The sequence below is a fragment of the Ornithodoros turicata genome, unplaced genomic scaffold (assembly GCF_037126465.1).
Source record: "Ornithodoros turicata isolate Travis unplaced genomic scaffold, ASM3712646v1 ctg00000911.1, whole genome shotgun sequence".
Lineage (NCBI taxonomy): Eukaryota > Metazoa > Arthropoda > Arachnida > Ixodida > Argasidae > Ornithodoros > Ornithodoros turicata.
Window position 1 is genome coordinate 45,893 of NW_026999415.1, and position 26,469 is coordinate 72,361.

Consider the following 26,469-nt stretch of genomic DNA (forward strand, 5'->3'; position numbering starts at 1 on the left):
GACACCGACGTCAACATGGCGTCTAATAAAGGGTGCAAAAAGTGGTGGTAAATGAAATCATCATTTATCTAAATTACAACAGAAAGGCGTAGGCCCCCGTGACTGACGAATCAGAAGCGGGAAAACGTGCTACGCGTGCAAGTTCTGTTTTGAGAGTGAGGTAGCAGCAAGAACTTTACAACCTTTTAGTCACAACATATAGTGACAACCATTAACAGGTGTAACTGATCCACCCATTTTTCCAAGAGTGTAGGGAGAAAAATTGACGGTCTCCCTTGTGGCTGCAACGACGAATAACATATCAACTTGGAACACGATGCTGGGATAATTTTAAATTGAGAGTTTATCGTTTGCAGGTTTGGGTCAAATGTGGGAGCATAATTGCGATGAGCGATCATGCAATGCTAGAGGAGAGGACAACGCGCTGTGGTGTTTGGCCTAAGAACAACTACTTTGGCGACACAATGCGTTTTGGTCAGATTCCTTCCCTGAAATCATGCAACTTTCTCAAGGGACTGCAACGCTAATACGGTGTATCTAGCTGGGCGCAGAGAAAAGCTCACCGGACGAACGCTTACGCTCGTAACTTTCAAGGCGAACATAAGGTCGCCGTTTTACTTGCTTCTTGTTTTCCAGCTGCTTTATTTATTGCACTGGCTAATAATAAAAATATTTAAGACGGATCAATCCAAGCCTCTTACATATTTGACACGTTAGGGAGTGGGTCAGTTCATGTAGAATATGCACTTCTCGGGATTGACCAAGGTTAAGTCAGGAGAGCCCGTTATGTATTTCACATGTTGGGGAGCGTATCAGTTTATGTAGAATATGCACGCGTCGAGACTGACCAATGTTATGTTATGGGAGCCTTTTACGTATTTGATGCGTTGCGCACCGGTCAGTTCATGTAGAATATGCACTTCTCGGGATTGACCAAGGTTAAGTCAAAAGAGCCCGTTATGTATTTCACATGTTGGGGAGCGTATCAGTTTATGTAGAATATGCACGCGTCGAGACTGACCAATGTTATGTTATGGGAGCCTTTTACGTATTTGATGCGTTGCGGACCGGTCAGTTCATGTAGAATATGCACCCCTCGGGAATGACCAAGGTTAAGTCAGGAGAGCCCGTTATGTATTTCACATGTTGGGGAGCGTATCAGTTTATGTAGAATATGCACGCGTCGAGACTGACCAATGTTATGTTATGGGAGCCTTTTACGTATTTGATGCGTTGCGCACCGGTCAGTTCATGTAGAATATGCACCCCTCGGGATTGACCAAGGTTAAGTCAGGAGAGCCCGTTATGTATTTCACATGTTGGGGAGCGTATCAGTTTATGTAGAATATGCACGCGTCGAGACTGACCAATGTTATGTTATGGGAGCCTTTTACGTATTTGATGCGTTGCGCACCGGTCAGTTCATGTAGAATATGCACCCCTCGGGATTGACCAAGGTTAAGTCAGGAGAGCCCGTTATGTATTTCACATGTTGGGGAGCGTATCAGTTTATGTAGAATATGCACGCGTCGAGACTGACCAATGTTATGTTATGGGAGCCTTTTACGTATTTGATGCGTTGCGGACCGGTCAGTTCATGTAGAATATGCACCCCTCGGGATTGACCAAGGTTAAGTCAGGAGAGCCCGTTATGTATTTCACATGTTGGGGAGCGTATCAGTTTATGTAGAATATGCACGCGTCGAGACTGACCAATGTTATGTTATGGGAGCCTTTTACGTATTTGATGCGTTGCGCACCGGTCAGTTCATGTAGAATATGCACTTCTCGGGATTGACCAAGGTTATGTCAGGAGAGCCCGTTATGTATTTCACATGTTGGGGAGCGTATCAGTTTATGTAGAATATGCACGCGTCGAGACTGACCAATGTTATGTTATGGGAGCCTTTTACGTATTTGATGCGTTGCGCACCGGTCAGTTCATGTAGAATATGCACTTCTCGGGATTGACCAAGGTTATGTCAGGAGAGCCCGTTATGTATTTCACATGTTGGGGAGCGTATCAGTTTATGTAGAATATGCACGCGTCGAGACTGACCAATGTTATGTTATGGGAGCCTTTTACGTATTTGATGCGTTGCGCACCGGTCAGTTCATGTAGAATATGCACTTCTCGGGATTGACCAAGGTTAAGTCAGGAGAGCCCGTTATGTATTTCACATGTTGGGGAGCGTATCAGTTTATGTAGAATATGCACGCGTCGAGACTGACCAATGTTATGTTATGGGAGCCTTTTACGTATTTGATGCGTTGCGGACCGGTCAGTTCATGTAGAATATGCACCCCTCGGGAATGACCAAGGTTAAGTCAGGAGAGCCCGTTATGTATTTCACATGTTGGGGAGCGTATCAGTTTATGTAGAATATGCACGCGTCGAGACTGACCAATGTTATGTTATGGGAGCCTTTTACGTATTTGATGCGTTGCGCACCGGTCAGTTCATGTAGAATATGCACTTCTCGGGATTGACCAAGGTTAATTCAGGAGAGCCCGTTATGTATTTCACATGTTGGGGAGCGTATCAGTTTATGTAGAATATGCACGCGTCGAGACTGACCAATGTTATGTTATAGGAGCCTTTTACGTATTTGATCCGTTGCGCACCGGTCAGTTCATGTAGAATATGCACTTCTCGGGATTGACCAAGGTTAAGTCAGGAGAGCCCGTTATGTATTTCACATGTTGGGGAGCGTATCAGTTTATGTCGAATATGCACGCGTCGAGACTGACCAATGTTATGTTATGGGAGCCTTTTACGTATTTGATCCGTTGCGCACCGGTCAGTTCATGTAGAATATGCACCCCTCGGGATTGACCAAGGTTAAGTCAGGAGAGCCCGTTATGTATTTCACATGTTGGGGAACGTATCAGTTTATGTAGACTATGCACGCGTCGAGACTGACCAATGTTATGTTATGGGAGCCTTTTACGTATTTGATCCGTTGCGCACCGGTCAGTTCATGTAGAATATACACTTCTCGGGATTGACCAAGGTTAAGTCAGGAGAGCCCGTTATGTATTTCACATGTTGGGGAGCGTATCAGTTTATGTAGAATATGCACGCGTCGAGACTGACCAATGTTATGTTATGGAAGCCTTTTACGTATTTGATGCGTTGCGCACCGGTCAGTTCATGTAGAATATGCACCCCTCGGGAATGACCAAGGTTAAGTCAGGAGAGCCCGTTATGTATTTCACATGTTGGGGAGCGTATCAGTTTATGTAGAATATGCACGCGTCGAGACTGACCAATGTTATGTTATGGAAGCCTTTTACGTATTTGATGCGTTGCGCACCGGTCAGTTCATGTAGAATATGCACCCCTCGGGAATGACCAAGGTTAAGTCAGGAGAGCCCGTTATGTATTTCACATGTTGGGGAGCGTATCAGTTTATGTAGAATATGCACGCGTCGAGACTGACCAATGTTATGTTATGGGAGCCTTTTACGTATTTGATGCGTTGCGCACCGGTCAGTTCATGTAGAATATGCACCCCTCGGGATTGACCAAGGTCAGGTCAGGAGAGCCTGTTATGTATTTCACACTTTGGGAAGTGTATCAGCTTATGTAGAATATCCACCCGTCGAGACTGACCTATAGGTTATTTTAGGGGAACCTTTTACGAATCTGATGCGTTACGGAGTGGGTCAGTTCATGTAGAATATGCACCCTCGGGATTGACGAAGGTTAAGTCAGGAGAGCCCGTTATGTATTTCACATGTTGGGGAGCGTATCAGTTTATGTAGAATATGCACGCGTCGAGACTGACCAATGTTATGTTATGGGAGCCTTTTACGTATTTGATGCGTTGCGCACCGGTCAGTTCATGTAGAATATGCACCCCTCGGGATTGACCAAGGTCAGGTCAGGAGAGCCTGTTATGTATTTCACACTTGGGGAAGTGTATCAGCTTATGTAGAATATCCACCCGTCGAGACTGACCTATAGGTTATTTTAGGGGAACCTTTTACGAATCTGATGCGTTACGGAGTGGGTCAGTTCATGTAGAATATGCACCCTCGGGATTGACCAAGGTTAAGTCAGGAGAGCCCGTTATGTATTTCACATGTTGGGGAGCGTATCAGTTTATGTAGAATATGCACGCGTCGAGACTGACCAATGTTATGTTATGGGAGCCTTTTACGTATTTGATGCGTTGCGCACCGGTCAGTTCATGTAGAATATGCACCCCTCGGGATTGACCAAGGTCAGGTCAGGAGAGCCTGTTATGTATTTCACACTTTGGGAAGTGTATCAGCTTATGTAGAATATCCACCCGTCGAGACTGACCTAGGTTATTTTAGGGGAACCTTTTACGAATCTGATGCGTTACGGAGTGGGTCAGTTCATGTAGAATATGCACCCTCGGGATTGACGAAGGTTAAGTCAGGAGAGCCCGTTATGTATTTCACATGTTGGGGAGCGTATCAGTTTATGTAGAATATGCACGCGTCGAGACTGACCAATGTTATGTTATGGGAGCCTTTTACGTATTTGATGCGTTGCGCACCGGTCAGTTCATGTAGAATATGCACTTCTCGGGATTGACCAAGGTTAAGTCAGGAGAGCCCGTTATGTATTTCACATGTTGGGGAGCGTATCAGTTTATGTAGAATATGCACGCGTCGAGACTGACCAATGTTACGTTATGGGAGCCTTTTACGTATTTGATGCGTTGCGCACCGGTCAGTTCATGTAGAATATGCACCCCTCGGGATTGACCAAGGTCAGGTCAGGAGAGCCTGTTATGTATTTCACACTTTGGGAAGTGTATCAGCTTATGTAGAATATCCACCCGTCGAGACTGACCTATAGGTTATTTTAGGGGAACCTTTTACGAATCTGATGCGTTACGGAGTGGGTCAGTTCATGTAGAATATGCACCCTCGGGATTGACCAAGGTTAAGTCAGGAGAGCCCGTTATGTATTTCACATGTTGGGGAGCGTATCAGTTTATGTAGAATATGCACGCGTCGAGACTGACCAATGTTATGTTATGGGAGCCTTTTACGTATTTGATGCGTTGCGCACCGGTCAGTTCATGTAGAATATGCACCCCTCGGGATTGACCAAGGTCAGGTCAGGAGAGCCTGTTATGTATTTCACACTTTGGGAAGTGTATCAGCTTATGTAGAATATCCACCCGTCGAGACTGACCTAGGTTATTTTAGGGGAACCTTTTACGAATCTGATGCGTTACGGAGTGGGTCAGTTCATGTAGAATATGCACCCTCGGGATTGACGAAGGTTAAGTCAGGAGAGCCCGTTATGTATTTCACATGTTGGGGAGCGTATCAGTTTATGTAGAATATGCACGCGTCGAGACTGACCAATGTTATGTTATGGGAGCCTTTTACGTATTTGATGCGTTGCGCACCGGTCAGTTCATGTAGAATATGCACTTCTCGGGATTGACCAAGGTTAAGTCAGGAGAGCCCGTTATGTATTTCACATGTTGGGGAGCGTATCAGTTTATGTAGAATATGCACGCGTCGAGACTGACCAATGTTATGTTATGGGAGCCTTTTACGTATTTGATGCGTTGCGCACCGGTCAGTTCATGTAGAATATGCACTTCTCGGGATTGACCAAGGTTAAGTCAGGAGAGCCCGTTATGTATTTCACATGTTGGGGAGCGTATCAGTTTATGTAGAATATGCACGCGTCGAGACTGACCAATGTTATGTTATGGGAACCTTTTACGTATTTGATGCGTTGCGCACCGGTCAGTTCATGTAGAATATGCACTTCTCGGGATTGACCAAGGTTAAGTCAGGAGAGCCCGTTATGTATTTCACATGTTGGGGAGCGTATCAGTTTATGTAGAATATGCACGCGTCGAGACTGACCAATGTTATGTTATGGGAGCCTTTTACGTATTTGATGCGTTGCGCACCGGTCAGTTCATGTAGAATATGCACCCCTCGGGATTGACCAAGGTCAGGTCAGGAGAGCCTGTTATGTATTTCACACTTTGGGAAGTGTATCAGCTTATGTAGAGTATCCACCCGTCGAGACTGACCTATAGGTTATTTTAGGGGAACCTTTTACGAATCTGATGCGTTACGGAGTGGGTCAGTTCATGTAGAATATGCACCCTCGGGATTGACGAAGGTTAAGTCAGGAGAGCCCGTTATGTATTTCACATGTTGGGGAGCGTATCAGTTTATGTAGAATATGCACGCGTCGAGACTGACCAATGTTATGTTATGGAAGCCTTTTACGTATTTGATGCGTTGCGCACCGGTCAGTTCATGTAGAATATGCACCCCTCGGGATTGACCAAGGTCAGGTCAGGAGAGCCTGTTATGTATTTCACACTTTGGGAAGTGTATCAGCTTATGTAGAATATCCACCCGTCGAGACTGACCTATAGGTTATTTTAGGGGAACCTTTTACGAATCTGATGCGTTACGGAGTGGGTCAGTTCATGTAGAATATGCACCCTCGGGATTGACCAAGGTTAAGTCAGGAGAGCCCGTTATGTATTTCACATGTTGGGGAGCGTATCAGTTTATGTAGAATATGCACGCGTCGAGACTGACCAATGTTATGTTATGGGAGCCTTTTACGTATTTGATGCGTTGCGCACCGGTCAGTTCATGTAGAATATGCACCCCTCGGGATTGACCAAGGTCAGGTCAGGAGAGCCTGTTATGTATTTCACACTTTGGGAAGTGTATCAGCTTATGTAGAATATCCACCCGTCGAGACTGACCTAGGTTATTTTAGGGGAACCTTTTACGAATCTGATGCGTTACGGAGTGGGTCAGTTCATGTAAAATATGCACCCTCGGGATTGACGAAGGTTAAGTCAGGAGAGCCCGTTATGTATTTCACATGTTGGGGAGCGTATCAGTTTATGTAGAATATGCACGCGTCGAGACTGACCAATGTTATGTTATGGGAGCCTTTTACGTATTTGATGCGTTGCGCACCGGTCAGTTCATGTAGAATATGCACTTCTCGGGATTGACCAAGGTTAAGTCAGGAGAGCCCGTTATGTATTTCACATGTTGGGGAGCGTATCAGTTTATGTAGAATATGCACGCGTCGAGACTGACCAATGTTATGTTATGGGAGCCTTTTACGTATTTGATGCGTTGCGCACCGGTCAGTTCATGTAGAATATGCACTTCTCGGGATTGACCAAGGTTAAGTCAGGAGAGCCCGTTATGTATTTCACATGTTGGGGAGCGTATCAGTTTATGTAGAATATGCACGCGTCGAGACTGACCAATGTTATGTTATGGGAGCCTTTTACGTATTTGATGCGTTGCGCACCGGTCAGTTCATGTAGAATATGCACTTCTCGGGATTGACCAAGGTTAAGTCAGGAGAGCCCGTTATGTATTTCACATGTTGGGGAGCGTATCAGTTTATGTAGAATATGCACGCGTCGAGACTGACCAATGTTATGTTATGGGAGCCTTTTACGTATTTGATGCGTTGCGCACCGGTCAGTTCATGTAGAATATGCACCCCTCGGGATTGACCAAGGTCAGGTCAGGAGAGCCTGTTATGTATTTCACACTTTGGGAAGTGTATCAGCTTATGTAGAGTATCCACTCGTCGAGACTGACCTATAGGTTATTTTAGGGGAACCTTTTACGAATCTGATGCGTTACGGAGTGGGTCAGTTCATGTAGAATATGCACCCTCGGGATTGACGAAGGTTAAGTCAGGAGAGCCCGTTATGTATTTCACATGTTGGGGAGCGTATCAGTTTATGTAGAATATGCACGCGTCGAGACTGACCAATGTTATGTTATGGAAGCCTTTTACGTATTTGATGCGTTGCGCACCGGTCAGTTCATGTAGAATATGCACCCCTCGGGATTGACCAAGGTCAGGTCAGGAGAGCCTGTTATGTATTTCACACTTTGGGAAGTGTATCAGCTTATGTAGAATATCCACCCGTCGAGACTGACCTATAGGTTATTTTAGGGGAACCTTTTACGAATCTGATGCGTTACGGAGTGGGTCAGTTCATGTAGAATATGCACCCTCGGGATTGACCAAGGTTAAGTCAGGAGAGCCCGTTATGTATTTCACATGTTGGGGAGCGTATCAGTTTATGTAGAATATGCACGCGTCGAGACTGACCAATGTTATGTTATGGGAGCCTTTTACGTATTTGATGCGTTGCGCACCGGTCAGTTCATGTAGAATATGCACCCCTCGGGATTGACCAAGGTCAGGTCAGGAGAGCCTGTTATGTATTTCACACTTTGGGAAGTGTATCAGCTTATGTAGAATATCCACCCGTCGAGACTGACCTAGGTTATTTTAGGGGAACCTTTTACGAATCTGATGCGTTACGGAGTGGGTCAGTTCATGTAGAATATGCACCCTCGGGATTGACGAAGGTTAAGTCAGGAGAGCCCGTTATGTATTTCACATGTTGGGGAGCGTATCAGTTTATGTAGAATATGCACGCGTCGAGACTGACCAATGTTATGTTATGGGAGCCTTTTACGTATTTGATGCGTTGCGCACCGGTCAGTTCATGTAGAATATGCACTTCTCGGGATTGACCAAGGTTAAGTCAGGAGAGCCCGTTATGTATTTCACATGTTGGGGAGCGTATCAGTTTATGTAGAATATGCACGCGTCGAGACTGACCAATGTTATGTTATGGGAGCCTTTTACGTATTTGATGCGTTGCGCACCGGTCAGTTCATGTAGAATATGCACTTCTCGGGATTGACCAAGGTTAAGTCAGGAGAGCCCGTTATGTATTTCACATGTTGGGGAGCGTATCAGTTTATGTAGAATATGCACGCGTCGAGACTGACCAATGTTATGTTATGGGAGCCTTTTACGTATTTGATGCGTTGCGCACCGGGCAGTTCATGTAGAATATGCACTTCTCGGGATTGACGAAGGTTAAGTCAGGAGAGCCCGTTATGTATTTCACATGTTGGGGAGCGTATCAGTTTATGTAGAATATGCACGCGTCGAGACTGACCAATGTTATGTTATGGGAGCCTTTTACGTATTTGATGCGTTGCGCACCGGTCAGTTCATGTAGAATATGCACTTCTCGGGATTGACGAAGGTTAAGTCAGGAGAGCCCGTTATGTATTTCACATGTTGGGGAGCGTATCAGTTTATGTAGAATATGCACGCGTCGAGACTGACCAATGTTATGTTATGGGAGCCTTTTACGTATTTGATGCGTTGCGCACCGGTCAGTTCATGTAGAATATGCACTTCTCGGGATTGACCAAGGTTAAGTCAGGAGAGCCCGTTATGTATTTCACATGTTGGGGAGCGTATCAGTTTATGTAGAATATGCACGCGTCGAGACTGACCAATGTTATGTTATGGGAGCCTTTTACGTATTTGATGCGTTGCGCACCGGTCAGTTCATGTAGAATATGCACTTCTCGGGATTGACGAAGGTTAAGTCAGGAGAGCCCGTTATGTATTTCACATGTTGGGGAGCGTATCAGTTTATGTAGAATATGCACGCGTCGAGACTGACCAATGTTATGTTATGGGAGCCTTTTACGTATTTGATGCGTTGCGCACCGGTCAGTTCATGTAGAATATGCACTTCTCGGGATTGACGAAGGTTAAGTCAGGAGAGCCCGTTATGTATTTCACATGTTGGGGAGCGTATCAGTTTATGTAGAATATGCACGCGTCGAGACTGACCAATGTTATGTTATGGGAGCCTTTTACGTATTTGATGCGTTGCGCACCGGTCAGTTCATGTAGAATATGCACTTCTCGGGATTGACGAAGGTTAAGTCAGGAGAGCCCGTTATGTATTTCACATGTTGGGGAGCGTATCAGTTTATGTAGAATATGCACGCGTCGAGACTGACCAATGTTATGTTATGGGAGCCTTTTACGTATTTGATGCGTTGCGCACCGGTCAGTTCATGTAGAATATGCACTTCTCGGGATTGACCAAGGTTAAGTCAGGAGAGCCCGTTATGTATTTCACATGTTGGGGAGCGTATCAGTTTATGTAGAATATGCACGCGTCGAGACTGACCAATGTTATGTTATGGGAGCCTTTTACGTATTTGATGCGTTGCGCACCGGTCAGTTCATGTAGAATATGCACTTCTCGGGATTGACCAAGGTTAAGTCAGGAGAGCCCGTTATGTATTTCACATGTTGGGGAGCGTATCAGTTTATGTAGAATATGCACGCGTCGAGACTGACCAATGTTATGTTATGGGAGCCTTTTACGTATTTGATGCGTTGCGCACCGGTCAGTTCATGTAGAATATGCACTTCTCGGGATTGACCAAGGTTAAGTCAGGAAAGCCCGTTATGTATTTCACATGTTGGGGAGCGTATCAGTTTATGTAGAATATGCACGCGTCGAGACTGACCAATGTTATGTTATGGGAGCCTTTTACGTATTTGATGCGTTGCGCACCGGTCAGTTCATGTAGAATATGCACCCCTCGGGATTGACCAAGGTCAGGTCAGGAGAGCCTGTTATGTATTTCACACTTTGGGAAGTGTATCAGCTTATGTAGAGTATCCACCCGTCGAGACTGACCTATAGGTTATTTTAGGGGAACCTTTTACGAATCTGATGCGTTACGGAGTGGGTCAGTTCATGTAGAATATGCACCCTCGGGATTGACGAAGGTTAAGTCAGGAGAGCCCGTTATGTATTTCACATGTTGGGGAGCGTATCAGTTTATGTAGAATATGCACGCGTCGAGACTGACCAATGTTATGTTATGGAAGCCTTTTACGTATTTGATGCGTTGCGCACCGGTCAGTTCATGTAGAATATGCACCCCTCGGGATTGACCAAGGTCAGGTCAGGAGAGCCTGTTATGTATTTCACACTTTGGGAAGTGTATCAGCTTATGTAGAATATCCACCCGTCGAGACTGACCTATAGGTTATTTTAGGGGAACCTTTTACGAATCTGATGCGTTACGGAGTGGGTCAGTTCATGTAGAATATGCACCCTCGGGATTGACCAAGGTTAAGTCAGGAGAGCCCGTTATGTATTTCACATGTTGGGGAGCGTATCAGTTTATGTAGAATATGCACGCGTCGAGACTGACCAATGTTATGTTATGGGAGCCTTTTACGTATTTGATGCGTTGCGCACCGGTCAGTTCATGTAGAATATGCACCCCTCGGGATTGACCAAGGTCAGGTCAGGAGAGCCTGTTATGTATTTCACACTTTGGGAAGTGTATCAGCTTATGTAGAATATCCACCCGTCGAGGCTGACCTAGGTTATTTTAGGGGAACCTTTTACGAATCTGATGCGTTACGGAGTGGGTCAGTTCATGTAGAATATGCACCCTCGGGATTGACGAAGGTTAAGTCAGGAGAGCCCGTTATGTATTTCACATGTTGGGGAGCGTATCAGTTTATGTAGAATATGCACGCGTCGAGACTGACCAATGTTATGTTATGGGAGCCTTTTACGTATTTGATGCGTTGCGCACCGGTCAGTTCATGTAGAATATGCACCCCTCGGGATTGACCAAGGTCAGGTCAGGAGAGCCTGTTATGTATTTCACACTTTGGGAAGTGTATCAGCTTATGTAGAATATCCACCCGTCGAGACTGACCTAGGTTATTTTAGGGGAACCTTTTACGAATCTGATGCGTTACGGAGTGGGTCAGTTCATGTAGAATATGCACCCTCGGGATTGACGAAGGTTAAGTCAGGAGAGCCCGTTATGTATTTCACATGTTGGGGAGCGTATCAGTTTATGTAGAATATGCACGCGTCGAGACTGACCAATGTTATGTTATGGGAGCCTTTTACGTATTTGATGCGTTGCGCACCGGTCAGTTCATGTAGAATATGCACTTCTCGGGATTGACCAAGGTTAAGTCAGGAGAGCCCGTTATGTATTTCACATGTTGGGGAGCGTATCAGTTTATGTAGAATATGCACGCGTCGAGACTGACCAATGTTATGTTATGGGAGCCTTTTACGTATTTGATGCGTTGCGCACCGGTCAGTTCATGTAGAATATGCACTTCTCGGGATTGACGAAGGTTAAGTCAGGAGAGCCCGTTATGTATTTCACATGTTGGGGAGCGTATCAGTTTATGTAGAATATGCACGCGTCGAGACTGACCAATGTTATGTTATGGGAGCCTTTTACGTATTTGATGCGTTGCGCACCGGTCAGTTCATGTAGAATATGCACTTCTCGGGATTGACCAAGGTTAAGTCAGGAGAGCCCGTTATGTATTTCACATGTTGGGGAGCGTATCAGTTTATGTAGAATATGCACGCGTCGAGACTGACCAATGTTATGTTATGGGAGCCTTTTACGTATTTGATCCGTAATTTATCCGTTTACGTATTTGTTCCGTTATTTACGTAATTGAATTTAATCACATTGAACCTCACGGTTGCAAAATGCGCACGGTCTGTTGTCGCTCTATCATGACAGCAGCAAAAACAAAATACTTTGACCATTTTTCGCAGAGCACAGAGGCAACGCTGTGTTATAGCTCCCTTTGCATTAATTTGTCGTGCAAGTCTAAATGTGGTCAACATGTGACATGCTTTTAGACGTCTAACGGTAGACGTTTACTGCCAAACATCTCCGCCATGTCTGGTAGACCACCCCTTCTTAGAGGTCTAAATAACAGTATAACGTTATTGACAGCTTCAAGACGTCTAAATTTATCGGTATCCGTAAAGTCTCCAGTTAGCCCATTTTTAGACTATACTAGCGCATGTGTTACGTGGGTTGTACGTGGCATTCATTTCCCGGAACAGACCTTCAGTACGTGTTCGTTTTAGCAACTGTGTAATCGCTGACAACAGATGGTGCGAATGCGACAGTAGCTTTCACTGTCATTTAGAGTGTACGATTATGTTGTTCCAGCCACAGAACATCAGTTCTCTCTTTTAGAGTGTGTCAAGGCTGCGAGAGATTATATTTCCACAAACTAGTTGCTGGCCGAGAGCGTCCTTCACGAGAGGTGCGTTATTTCCTTGACAACCACGCGTTCACAACCACATGTGCACGCGAAATATAAAAACTAAAGCAGAATTCGACACCTACCGTAATTAAGATGACAAGGTTATGGCCATGAACGAGACAGGGATTCAGATTATACAGAGCGTAGAAACCGTTGCGTGGTGCATGCATTCACAGAATACGCAATTAACACGTACGGGGGGATATATTTATTACCTGAAGAAAAAGAAGAGAAGGATGAAACACAGCATGTTATATTAGAGAGAGAGACAGAAAAAAAGACGCGTGTTGCCTACTGTGATAGGTAGATACTTCTAGATAACATATCAACGTGGAAGAAAATGCGGGGATAATTTTAATTCGGACTTCATGGTTTTCACGTTCGAATCAAATGTAGGAGCATAACTGGAATGAGTTATCATGTAATGCTGGAGGAGACTACAACGAGCTGTGGTGTTTGGCCTAAGAACAACTATTTTGGCGACACAGTGCGTGTTGGTCAGATTCATTCCGCGAAATCAGACAACTTTCTCAAGGGACTGCAGCGCTCATGCGGTGTATCTCCCTGGGCGCAGACAAAAGCTCACCGGACAAACGTTTACGCTCGTAACTTTGAAGGCGAACATAAGGTCACCGTTTCACTTGCTTCTTATTTTCCAGCTGCTTTATTTATTACATTGGCCACTAATAAAAATATTTATGACAGGTCAATCAAAGCCTCTTACATATTTGGGTAATTGCATTTTAAATTGACCAAGATCACATTTTTTGATTTCAGTGAAAAAAATATATGTTGTAAATGACCTTAAGTGAAGACGAAAGCAGGTTCCCGGAGCTTCCTACGATCAACCAGTGCACATATGGAGAGGGTGTAGGGGTGGCGCCGTCTTCGCGTCGTAATTTTTTCTCGCGACTTTCCAGCCTTACTGATGCCACTTCATTCGCATCACAGCCCTCGTAGCTAGGACACGTAAAGTCTGGGCACTCTAGTATACGTACGGAGTACGTCCTGTACGGAGTGAAAACGGTGTCACTTTAAAGGGACGCTGAAGAAAAAATGCCGAAGTCAACAGATATGACAAAAATTGCACGTTTTGTAGCGCTCATTGCTCCTCGACGGCAAGTCACATATTCATAAATGAAGCATCGTTTTAATGTGCAATCTCTCCTCTATCGTTCAATATATAGAAAACTATTCTAACGCGTTTTGTTGCGGAAAGAAATGTCAGTAAAGTTAGGTGAGAGCAGAAAATTGCCGATGTTTGCTATGGCATACCTCAGCCCCTGCAATACTTATTCCGATAATTTGGTGGTTACTGAAAGGCCAACGTATCCCCTTAATCCAGCTGCGAAAATGTGTTGCACTATTTTAGTAGGGTGAACGCAGATAATTTTTTCCTGCGCCCAGGTCTCGCCGTGGCGGCCTTCACTCCGACTCCACTCTCGAGTGGCACGCCATCGCGCGTTTCCCATTTTACAGGGCCTTCGATCTCCCGCCGATGACACTTAGTTGTGAACATGTCCACGTCGGCATTCTTATTTACGTGCAACCCTTTTTATATGCCGTTGCAGTGACTGTGAGTGGAGTACTGACTGACGTTATGCAGCTGAGTATAGCAACAACTTTTGAAACAGTTTTGCCAATGCTGCACATGGTGTGAATTTTTTAATGAAATTTAAATTTGGGAAGCGCTGCGAGTGGATGACTGCTGGAGTTGCCGTCTTTATTACAGCCACAAGAAGAAGTAACACATTGCATGGGTATCGCGCCTTTGTGCGATGGAAATTATCGTGACATCTATTTGTGGCATATATTAATAAAAAAAGAATGAACGACGCGTTCTCACGACAAGGGTTCGCCTTGTCTAGCGTGGTGCAACCTTCCTCTTTATTGACCAAATCCTGTCTAAGTGACCAAGTTATGAGGGGCTCAGGGGATGCATATGCTACCTATGCAATGTAGCCGGACAGTTTTTTGTTACTTCTTTTTGCAGCTGTAATAAACCTCTGTAAACAGCTGTAATAAAGACGTAAACAGCTGTAAAATAAACAGCTCTAATAAAGACGGCACCTCCAGCAATGAGCCATTTGGTAGCACTTCCCTGTACAGAATTGTTTTTAAGCGCACACCCTGTGCAGTATTAACAAAACTGCTGCAAAAGTTGTTGTAATACTCGGCTACATATCGCGAGTCAGTACTCTCAGTTGCAGCGGCATAATAGGCAGACGCCATCTGTTGGTCTCGCAACGGCATATAAAAGGGTTGCCCGTAAATAAGAATGCCGACGTGGACATGTCCACAACTAAGTGTCATCGGCGGGAGATCGAAGGCCCTGTGAAATGGGAAACGCGCGATGGCGTGCCACTCGTAGGTGGAGTCGGAGTGAAGGCCGCAACGGCGAGACCAGGGCACAGAGAAAAATTCGCTGCGTTCAGCCTATTAAAATAATGCAACATATTTTTGCAGCTGGATTTAGGGGATACGTTGGCCCTTGAGTAACCGCAAAATTATCGGAATAGGTATAACAGGCGTTGAGGTATGCCAAACCAAACATCAGCAATTTTCTGCTCTCACCTAACTTTACTGACATTTGTTTCAGCAACAAAACGCGTTAGAATGGTTTTCTATATATTGAACGATAGAGGAAAGATTGCGCATTAAAAGCATGCTTCATTTATGAATATGTGACTTGCCGTCGAGGAGCAATGAGCGCTAGAAAACGTGCAGTTTTTGTCATATCTGCTGATTTTGGCATTTTTTTTCAGCGTCCCTTTAAAGTGACACCGTTTTCACTCCGTAGAGGTATACTAGAGTGCCCAGAATTTACGTGTGCTAGCTATGAGGGCTGTGATGTGAATGAAGTGGCATCAGTAAGGCTGCAAAGTCGCGAGAAAAAATTACTTCGCGAAGACGGCGCCACCTTTCCCCCTCTCCATCTGTGGACTGGTTGATCGTAGGAAGCTCCGGGTAACTGCTTTCGTCTTCACTTCAGGTCGTTTACAACATATTTTTTTTATTTTTTTATTTATACTTCTAGCGTCTTTGACGCCAAAGAAGGAGTGGGATTACATACACACGGAGAAACATCTTGCTCCGTAGCAGCCGCGGATATACAGAAAATTTAGATGAACCTCGAACACATGTATATACCTTATATCAAAACCATCTACACACGCATACAACCTTCACATAAGATTACAACAAACGTAGCAGCACACTCTACCTATAAATTTGCGATCGCCAGCATAAAACTCGACAAGGTGTCACACCGTACCATTTCTTCCGTCAGTCCGTTCCATGCCTGAATGGACGGCGGAAAGAAAGAGTACATAAGGCAGTTAGTCCTAGAAAAATAATTGTTTAATGGATTTGCTATGTTTCGTTCGGTGGCTACCAGTTGTGTTAAATGTAATATAATCAGAAGGCCTAATACAGGTATGGTTATTTATTATGAGCCATAGTAGCTTAAGTCGCTGAATTCGAGTCCTTTGATACAATGGTGTCAGTCCCGCGAGGTGGAGTAATTGCGAGGGGGAGTCATAACGCTGAAATAAAAAAAATGTCATCGGTGGACCTTGGTCAATTTAAAATTTAAATTACCCAAATATGTAAGAGGCGTTGATTGACATGTCTTAAATATTTTTATTAGTGGCCAGTGCAATAAATAAAGCAGCTGGAAAACAAGAAGCGAGTAAAACGGTGACCTTATGTTCGCCTTCAAAGTTACGAGCGTAAACGTTTGTCCGGTGAGCTTTTGTCTGCGCCCAGGGAGATACACCGTATGAGCGGTGCAGTACCTTGAGAAAGTTGTCTGATTTCAGGGAAAGAATCTGACCAACACGCACTGTGTCGCCAAAATAGTTGTTCTTAGGCCAAACACCACAGCACGTTGTCCTCTCCTCCAACATTACATGATAACTCATTGCAGTTATGCTCCTATATTTGACCCAAACCTGAAAACCATAAACTCCCAATTTGAGATTATCCCAGCTTTTTCTTCCAAGTTGATATGTTATCCCTCGTTGAACCAAAAAGGAGGCCGTTAATTTTTCTCCCTACACTCTTAGAAAAATGGGTGGAGCAGCTACACCTGTTAGAAGGTAATAGTTGTCACTATATGTTGTGACTAAAAGGTTGCAAAGTTCTAGCTGCTACCTCACTCTCAAAACAACTTCAACGCATAGCACGTTTTCCCGCTTCTGATTCGGTCCGCCACGGGGGCGTACGCCGTTTTGTAGTAATTTGGATAAATGATGATTTCATTTACCACCACTTTTTACAACCTTTATTAGACGCCATGTTGACGTCGGTGTCAACTATAGAAGTTACCCCCTTTTCACACCCTTCTTTCTTTCTTCTCCCTGATTTGAATGGGGAATGCATCGGAAAGTAAAACAACAGGAAACGAGAAACCGCAGTTATAAGGTTACCGCATAGTTTTGCACGGCGTCGCTTCGTATTTTACACTTTGCCATCCTTGTTTCTTTCTACTTCTTCTTCTTGGAATACGTAGTAAGGAAGACGCGTCTTTTTTTTCTGTCTAATATAACATGTTGTGATTCATGCTTCCTTTTTTTTTCTTTGTTCTAATAAATACATCCCCCGTACATGTTTATTGCGTATTCTGTGAACCCATGCACCACGCAACAGTTTCTACGCGCTATATAATCTGAATCCCTGTCTCGTTCATGGCCATAACCTTGTAATTTTCATTACGATTGATGTCAAATGTTGTTTTAGCTTTTATATTCCACGTGCACATGTGGTTGTGAACGCGTGGTTGCAAAGGAAATAACGCACCTCGTGAGAGACGCTTTCGGCCTCCAACAGTTTGTGGAAATTTAATCTCTCGCAACCTTGACACTCTAAATGACAGTGAAAGCTACAGCTCTTGTCTACAGCTACAGCTACTGTCTCATTCGCAGCGTGCCTTGTCGGCGATTACACAGTAGCTACAATGAACACGTACTGAAGGTCTTTTCCGGGAAATGAATGCCATGTACAACCCACGTAACACATGCGCTAGTATACGTCTAAAAATGGGCTAACTGGAGACTCTAGGGATACCGATAAATTTAAACGTCTTGAAGCTGTCCATAACGTTATACTGTTATTTAGACGTCTAAGAAGGGGTGGTCTACGAGACATGGCAGAGATGTATGGCAGTAGACGTCTACCGTTAGACGTCTAAAAGCATGTCACATGTTGGCCACATTTAGACTTGCATGACAAATTTATGCAAACGAGCAATAACACAGCGTTGGCTCTGTGCTCTGCGAAAAAGCATTTTGTTTTTGTTGCTGTCATGATAGAGTGACAACAGACCGTGTGCATTTTGCAACCGTGAGTTTCAACATGACTAAATTCAAGTCTCGACGGGTGCATATTCTACATAAACTGATACACTCTCTAACATGTGAAATACATAGCAGACTCTCCTGACTTAACCTTGGTCATTCCCGAGGGGTGCATATTCTACATGAACTGACCGGTCCGCAACGCATCAAATACGTAAAAGGCTCCCCTAACGTAACCTTAGTCAGTCTCGACGGGTGCATATTCTACATAAACTGATACACTCCCTAACATGTGAAATACATAGCAGACTCTCCTGACTTAACCGTGGTCAATCCCGAGGGGCGCATATTCTACATGAACTGACCGGTCCGCAACGCATCAAATACGTAAAAGGCTCCCCTAACATAACCTTGGTCAGTCTCGACGGGTGCATATTCTACATAAACTGATACACTCCCTAACATGTGAAATACATAGCAGACTCTCCTGACTAAACCGTGGTCAATCCCGAGGGGTGCATATTCTACATGAACTGACCGGTCCGCAACGCATCAAATACGTAAAAGGCTCCCCTAACATAACCTTGGTCAGTCTCGACGGGTGCATATTCTACATAAACTGATACACTCCCTAACATGTGAAATACATAGCAGACTCTCCTGACTAAACCGTGGTCAATCCCGAGGGGTGCATATTCTACATGAACTGACCGGTCCGCAACGCATCAAATACGTAAAAGGCTCCCCTAACATAACCTTGGTCAGTCTCGACGGGTGCATATTCTACATAAACTGATACACTCCCTAACATGTGAAATACATAGCAGACTCTCCTGACTAAACCGTGGTCAATCCCGAGGGGCGCATATTCTACATGAACTGACCGGTCCGCAACGCATCAAATACGTAAAAGGCTCCCCTAACATAACCTTGGTCAGTCTCGACGGGTGCATATTCTACATAAACTGATACACTCCCTAACATGTGAAATACATAGCAGACTCTCCTGACTAAACCGTGGTCAATCCCGAGGGGCGCATATTCTACATGAACTGACCGGTCCGCAACGCATCAAATACGTAAAAGGCTCCCCTAACATAACCTTGGTCAGTCTCGACGGGTGCATATTCTACATAAACTGATACACTCCCTAACATGTGAAATACATAGCAGACTCTCCTGACTAAACCGTGGTCAATCCCGAGGGGTGCATATTCTACATGAACTGACCGGTCCGCAACGCATCAAATACGTAAAAGGCTCCCCTAACATAACCTTGGTCAGTCTCGACGGGTGCATATTCTACATAAACTGATACACTCCCTAACATGTGAAATACATAGCAGACTCTCCTGACTAAACCGTGGTCAATCCCGAGGGGTGCATATTCTACATGAACTGACCGGTCCGCAACGCATCAAATACGTAAAAGGCTCCCCTAACATAACCTTGGTCAGTCTCGACGGGTGCATATTCTACATAAACTGATACACTCCCTAACATGTGAAATACATAGCAGACTCTCCTGACTAAACCGTGGTCAATCCCGAGGGGCGCATATTCTACATGAACTGACCGGTCCGCAACGCATCAAATACGTAAAAGGCTCCCCTAACATAACCTTGGTCAGTCTCGACGGGTGCATATTCTACATAAACTGATACACTCCCTAACATGTGAAATACATAGCAGACTCTCCTGACTAAACCGTGGTCAATCCCGAGGGGTGCATATTCTACATGAACTGACCGGTCCGCAACGCATCAAATACGTAAAAGGCTCCCCTAACATAACCTTGGTCAGTCTCGACGGGTGCATATTCTACATAAACTGATACACTCCCTAACATGTGAAATACATAGCAGACTCTCCTGACTAAACCGTGGTCAATCCCGAGGGGTGCATATTCTACATGAACTGACCGGTCCGCAACGCATCAAATACGTAAAAGGCTCCCCTAACATAACCTTGGTCAGTCTCGACGGGTGCATATTCTACATAAACTGATACACTCCCTAACATGTGAAATACATAGCAGACTCTCCTGACTAAACCGTGGTCAATCCCGAGGGGTGCATATTCTACATGAACTGACCGGTCCGCAACGCATCAAATACGTAAAAGGCTCCCCTAACATAACTTTGGTCAGTCTCGACGGGTGCATATTCTACATAAACTGATAGACTCCCTAACATGTGAAATACATAGCAAACTCTCCTGACTTAACCTTGGTCAATCCCGAGGGGTGCATATTCTACATGAACTGACCGGTCCGCAAGGCATCAAATACGTAAAAGGCTCCCCTAACATAACCTTGGTCAGTCTCGACGGGTGCGTATTCTACATAAACTGATACACTCCCCAGCATGTGAAATACATAGCAGACTCTCCTGACTTAAAGGGGCCGTAAACAGGACGACTAACATTTAAAAAAAAATGGTACCCCATGAAAGAACGCAGGTCATAATACCCAAATATACATTTCGTTCGGCTCGTGCCAGATCAGTGACCCATATAAATGCTTTCAAAGATGAGTAACCAGCGCGCCTCTCTCCACTACGCATACGTCATAAGGGCTACGTCGCATTTTGCCGTCCAATCGGTGGGCCGAGCTCCGAATATGACGTTCCGATTTACCAACCAATAAACAGGCTTCAATATCAGCTGTGCGGCGGAGTGCTCTGTGTGTTTGTGTGGAGCTACATTTTGCGCTCCGTGGTTCCGAGATCCAGCGCCATGGCATTTCCGAGTGAACTGAGTGATACTGAGCGCCTAATGCTGATGCGAACGTCAACAATTGGGCTGTTATCATATGACGCGACGCCCCGTGGTTCGCACCAAAGTACGTCGACAACCCAGTCATCGGCAACCCAGTCGTCGGAACCATTCGCAGATGACGTGCAAGACCACGCTGCACGGATCGGAAACACAAACTGGTGAGTGCATATAGCTAATACAGCTCGTTGTATTACGTGCAAAGACAAAGCTTGCCTTGTGTTGCAACTGGTCGTTAGTAACATGAACAAAAGGGAGTTTAGGCTCTGCGCCGGCTTCAATATTCCCGGCACCTCCAGCGTGCATACTGGCGCATCTTCTCCCAATCTTATGGCACCACATTTCTTATCTCTACTTGACTACTATATGTGAGACCGCACCGCACACGTATGGTAACTTTAATCCTAATTTTATAGGTGCCGATGCGGACTCTGCATCAACATGCCAACGTCCACGGAATCCGTGTGCTGCTTCGATTACCCGACAACCTGCGAAATGATCGAGGAACACGAACTCAAATGCATAACGGAACACGAGGAATTCGCTACCGCGTGTCTAAATGAGGTTGTGCTCCGTCTGGCGAACCGAGATCTTCGGCAACGCGGAGTAAAGACGGGGAAAGCCAGGAACGAGTAAGTATACATAGTACAAAGCGCAGGAACCCTTACTATGACGTTATACAGCACGAAGACAAGTATACTCATATAAAACTGCATAGTACACCCTGCACTCATGTGGTACGTTCATCAGTTGGTTTTGACATTCGGAGATAATAATGCAGCCATACATAGGATTCCTCCAGTGATGAACAGTAGGTCAACCACGTTTATAGCTAAACTACTAATTACAGTACATTACGAATAATTGTGCAGCTACTGCATTTACCTTACAAGGAGTAATTGGACGTGTGTAGCTACCTTATTTTTTGGTAGTTCAACTGCATGTGAAGCTGAGGTTTGTTTGTCATGCTGTCAGATAAAACTTGTGCATCAAAATAATTAAGAGTGGAATTGCAAATCTAGTTCAAAGTGCTTGCAGTAGTTGTGAGTCTAATGTAAAATGTAGTTACTCTGTAGCTATAATTATACTCTGCAGAAGTAATTGGTAGTTGTAGATAAAAGATCTATCAAAGTAGTTAGCACCCATTGCAGGATTCTACTTTATCTATTATCATGTCATCCACAACATTTTTTTTTCAGGCAGTACCGATACACATCCTACCGACAGTTTATTCTGTGGGTGTGGGAGTACTTGGGAAAATTCAATAGGAAACCCGTGCCATCATGCGTGGTAAATAAAATAAGGAAACAGTTTCCTTCGAGAGCTTATAGAGGTTTTCGCTTTCCTAGAAAGGAAAATGTAGCTGAATAAAGAGTCTTGCATATCACCGTATTCATTTCTTTATTTCCACGATTGAAAAAGGTAGTTTCCGTGTACAGTGTAGGGTCTGCAGATTGAGCAGAACATTGCAACATTGCACACACTAAGTGTAGCTGGCAAGAACTTGCTAATGCTTTATTTACAGCAATTTTTTTTATATCTGAAACAGAGTGTTTGTGGAAATGGGTTGCAGCAACTAACAAGTACTACTTGTACAACTGACAGAAATGTGTAAGTTGCGTGCATCCTTATATTTTTGATTGTACTGCCAATAGTCTTGGAAATTACATGAATAAAACAAATTGTCACACAAGTCAAGTCTGTGTTTGAAACAATTCTGGATGCCAGTATGAGATGTGCACCACCATTGCTGTTGCCGAGAGCAAACCCCAAGTGATATGTGTGACATGCCTTTTGTTTAATGAAAAACTGGTAGCATACGCGTTCAGATATGCAGCAGAAGAGGAAGCGGTCTGATGTAATGGGAGCATGTTGACAGTGACAGTGCAAGCACCCTCTCCATAACAGTTTGCAGCTTATTCCATATGTACGTGATCAATGGTCTCAGGGCACTTATGAGGGTGATGTATATGGTAGCTCCCAACAAATATCATCGAATGGCAGACTTATGCGAAACCATGCACTGTTTATCAATATATGTACTAAAGCACCTGATACGCATTTTCGTGCATTTCGAATGCTGAACTATGGTATTTGTATAACCATAAAACATACAGAAAACAACAGACCTCCCTGCTTGTAAACAAATGACATCCTAGTGTTCGACAGCGCTACAGCTACGCTCAGAGCTAGGGGCGAACATGGATGCACCTGAAAGCCATGGTCTTGAGGGTGTTATGATGGTCCCAGAAAGGGACACAAGCTTCAGTCCTACTTTCTTTCAGTAGCAAATGCCCATTCGTAGAACCCAGCCCTCCTCCTCCAATTTGTTTCGGTTTCAATCTGTCTACCTACGTCAGGACGTTTCTTGAGTAGAGGTCTGTTTTGTGCAGTATCTGACATACCATGTACCCTGATGGTAACCCGGTACAGTAAGCTCCCCAATGAAGGCTAGCTGAGGAATGATCATGTGTTTTCTGCAGTCGCCAGTCAGTACCAGAGAGCAAAGGGAACTGCATCTCCCTCCATCTCCTGTTCCACGACTTCCTCTATTTTACCATTGTGCAACGCGCCGTCATCTCCAAGCAAGCCCCCCCTCCCCCAAGTCTGTCTCCGAGGCCTGTGTATTGGTTGTGTCTGCTTTTATAGCCACCCTCAGCTGTTCTTCGTTGTTGTAAGAACACTGAAACAAAAATATGACAAAAATGACATATCCTCTGCACTACAGCTGCAACAGAAAGCAAGATAGCCCTAATTACAGAAAAGTGATTACCACAATTACTTTACATAAGCATAACTCACCTACAAATCTGAGCCTCAAACAGACAACAAGCTTGAAAGCAGCAGATATGCAATGTGATCATGACCAGGTGCCTCTATCAGGTGCCTAGTCTTGACACCCTGGCAGCCACGATGACTTCTTTAGGCAGTTGTTGCCTCGAGTGGCTCATCGGCGCTGGGAAGCTCCGTGTCTGCTTTTGCTTGCTTGCCTCCTGAAATGACGCATGCGACCTGCACTGCACTTCTGCTTCAGCAAGCAGCTTTGCAATGTAGGCTGAAGGAAAAGGAGAGGACAAATGACATATTAGAGAATCTGAACGTCAATGTAAAACAATGTGTGTACCAAATGTAGGGGCAGTCTTGACAGGACAAGCCACTTGGTGTCCCTGCTTCGCTTTGGAGTTCTTGATTTTCCAACGTAGGTCCCCACGTAGTGTCTCCGCTTGGCTGCGTTGGGCATTTTCATTATAATGCAGAGCAGCCAGTCTAGTCCTGTTAGAATTTGATGCTGGTCACTTTCTTCTCCTATGAAATAATAGATGCCAAATGACTCACCTGCAAAGCATGCCCTCGGGAGAAAACGCCACAGATTTTGGCGCGAACCTGATCAGGAGGCTGTGGAAGCTTTCAAGGGCATAAGTTTGAGTGTTGGCAGACATCTGGGCAACATCTTTGAGAAGGCGTGGGTTCCCAGTCACTTCTTTGAATTTTTTGTAAGCCAAAGAATCTGCAGCAATTATTACATATTGTATTATGATTAAACATCTACCATTGCAGTATAACAAGAAACAAAAACATAAAAAGCAATACTGCTTTTTTTTTTTTTTTCTTACCGGGGTCAAGCCAGTCTCCATCTGTGATTGGACCATGAAGGCAGCGTGGGTAGGATCCATTATGGTGACTGTGAATATCCACAACATGATTCTGGATGCTTAGCCATGCATCTGTTGTCAGCCGAGAATCTCCTCCACTGGCTTTTGCACACCAGTACAGGTGGTTAGACGTTGCCTGGATCCACCTCTCTAGGCTGTGGCAGTTGGCGCTTTTGCTGATCGCGGTCAGCTTTTTTTTCACACCTGAAACAATGCACTGTGAAGGACATCATACTGCACAACGTGATTCAACTAACTTTTTGAGATATGCCAAATGTCGAAAAAGTGCCTTATCGCTGGTTCTTCCTTCTCAAGGTACTTTCTTATGGCAGGGTGACGGTCTGTTGTTATGGAGTTCAGCTTTATGCCTGCTCGAACAAACAAAGCATAAGCAAGAAAATTCACACTGTAGGTAATCACTACACCACAGATTTAAACGCACTAAAAATTGATAAAACTTGTAGGCATTTATGCAACAAAAACTCAGAAACATGCAGGGAAATATGCAGCATTTATATCGAAAAGCATTCATTTTAGCAGGCCTCGACAGGTAAAAGCCAGTAAGAAATGGCTTGGGAATGGAAAATAAAGTTTAGCATAATTCAACATTCTGGCGTACGTGAAATGTGAGAGCAATTGCAGATTATGTGCACAGTGAATGACAACCGGACACAGTATTTGTGACAGAATGAGCTCCTTGGAACACTGGTACCGTGGGGTTTTACTCGCAAGCATTACATTGGTTTCTTTTCGTTTGCTGCCTCTCAGCTGTGATGCTTTGATCTCATTGCGTGCTACAACAAAGCCATACAGAATGGAAGTATAGATAGAGCGAGAGCTCGTATAAGCTCCTAAGAATTAACCTGCTCATTGACCGGCAGAGTTGATATCGTCACACATGCTTCCACGAGACCTGTACACTATTGTATTCATACGACATCAACACATAAGGAAAACGTAAACTGCACGCAATGTATGCAAATGAACATTCAAAGCATTCACCTCGCTCCTTTAGAAACTGAATACTCCTGATGAGCGCCTCTTTTTCCATGTTGACACTTGCTGTCACCCTCTCGTTCTGCATGTGAAAGTGGTGAAAATAAAAAGTATGATGCCCATGTTCATGCTTCACCAAAGCATACATTCCAAACAAAGATCTCGATGGTTATATCTATACTTCGAACCTGCTGAAGTCTAATAAGTTGGAAAGACAATTTATACACGTACCTCTGCCAGTTGAACTTGGACGGAATGAATTATTTTGTTCAGTTGATCCACATGGATACTATATGTCATATATTTTGCACAGAACCCAGGAGAGTCACACCTCCCATCTGCCGATACATCTACTGCCTGGTCATCCAGCTGGTCTAGAAGTTGCCTCTGCTCCAATGACCAGACCTGTAAAAAAGCATATTTACAGTGCATATGGGCGTAAAAGTGATAAAGATTTCTTACTAACCTTCTCTACGGCTGGAACAAGAAAGCAGCTTTGGTATCTGTAAAATGTTGTGAGGCTGAACGTTTGCACGTTTATGTGCTTCAGCATTCGCAGAGTTGGTGCTGCATTTGCTCCAGAGAAGAATATGGAACCTGACAGCAGAAGGTTTCCGGCTGGCCTTCCATTGACCACAGGTTGACTCTCCCATGTCAGCTCATGTCCATCGTGGCACCGGGTTTTCACACTTATCATTGTGCCTGTAGCTGTTACCTCGGCAGAGCAACGGGATAAGCATTTCCGGCAGTTTTGGAATAAGTCCAGGAGGCACGTCTC

The 26,469-nt window shown here is 44.5% G+C and overlaps 1 protein-coding gene and 2 long non-coding RNA genes across 4 annotated transcripts in view; 1 reads left to right on the top strand and 2 right to left on the bottom strand.

Moving 5' to 3' along the window:
* The window catches only part of LOC135375638 (uncharacterized), a 97,313-nt gene that overhangs the window by 2,857 nt on the left and 67,987 nt on the right, over positions 1 to 26,469 (bottom strand). The gene's annotated exons all lie outside the window — the stretch shown is intronic.
* Positions 21,116 to 22,305, top strand: LOC135375641 (uncharacterized). The gene is made up of 3 exons (XR_010417312.1): positions 21,116 to 21,203; positions 21,459 to 21,674; positions 22,242 to 22,305. It is a non-coding gene; the product is annotated as an uncharacterized LOC135375641 (long non-coding RNA).
* LOC135375640 (uncharacterized) lies at positions 22,419 to 26,459 on the bottom strand. The gene is made up of 9 exons (XM_064608312.1): positions 26,158 to 26,459; positions 25,923 to 26,096; positions 25,698 to 25,773; positions 24,953 to 25,063; positions 24,657 to 24,899; positions 24,379 to 24,550; positions 24,167 to 24,315; positions 23,845 to 24,097; positions 22,419 to 23,725 (listed from the first exon to the last, which is right to left on the bottom strand). The coding sequence occupies exons 1-8, from the start codon at positions 26,386 to 26,388 to the stop codon at positions 23,922 to 23,924; spliced, it is 1,332 nt and encodes a 443-aa protein (XP_064464382.1). The 5' UTR covers positions 26,389 to 26,459; the 3' UTR covers positions 22,419 to 23,725; positions 23,845 to 23,921.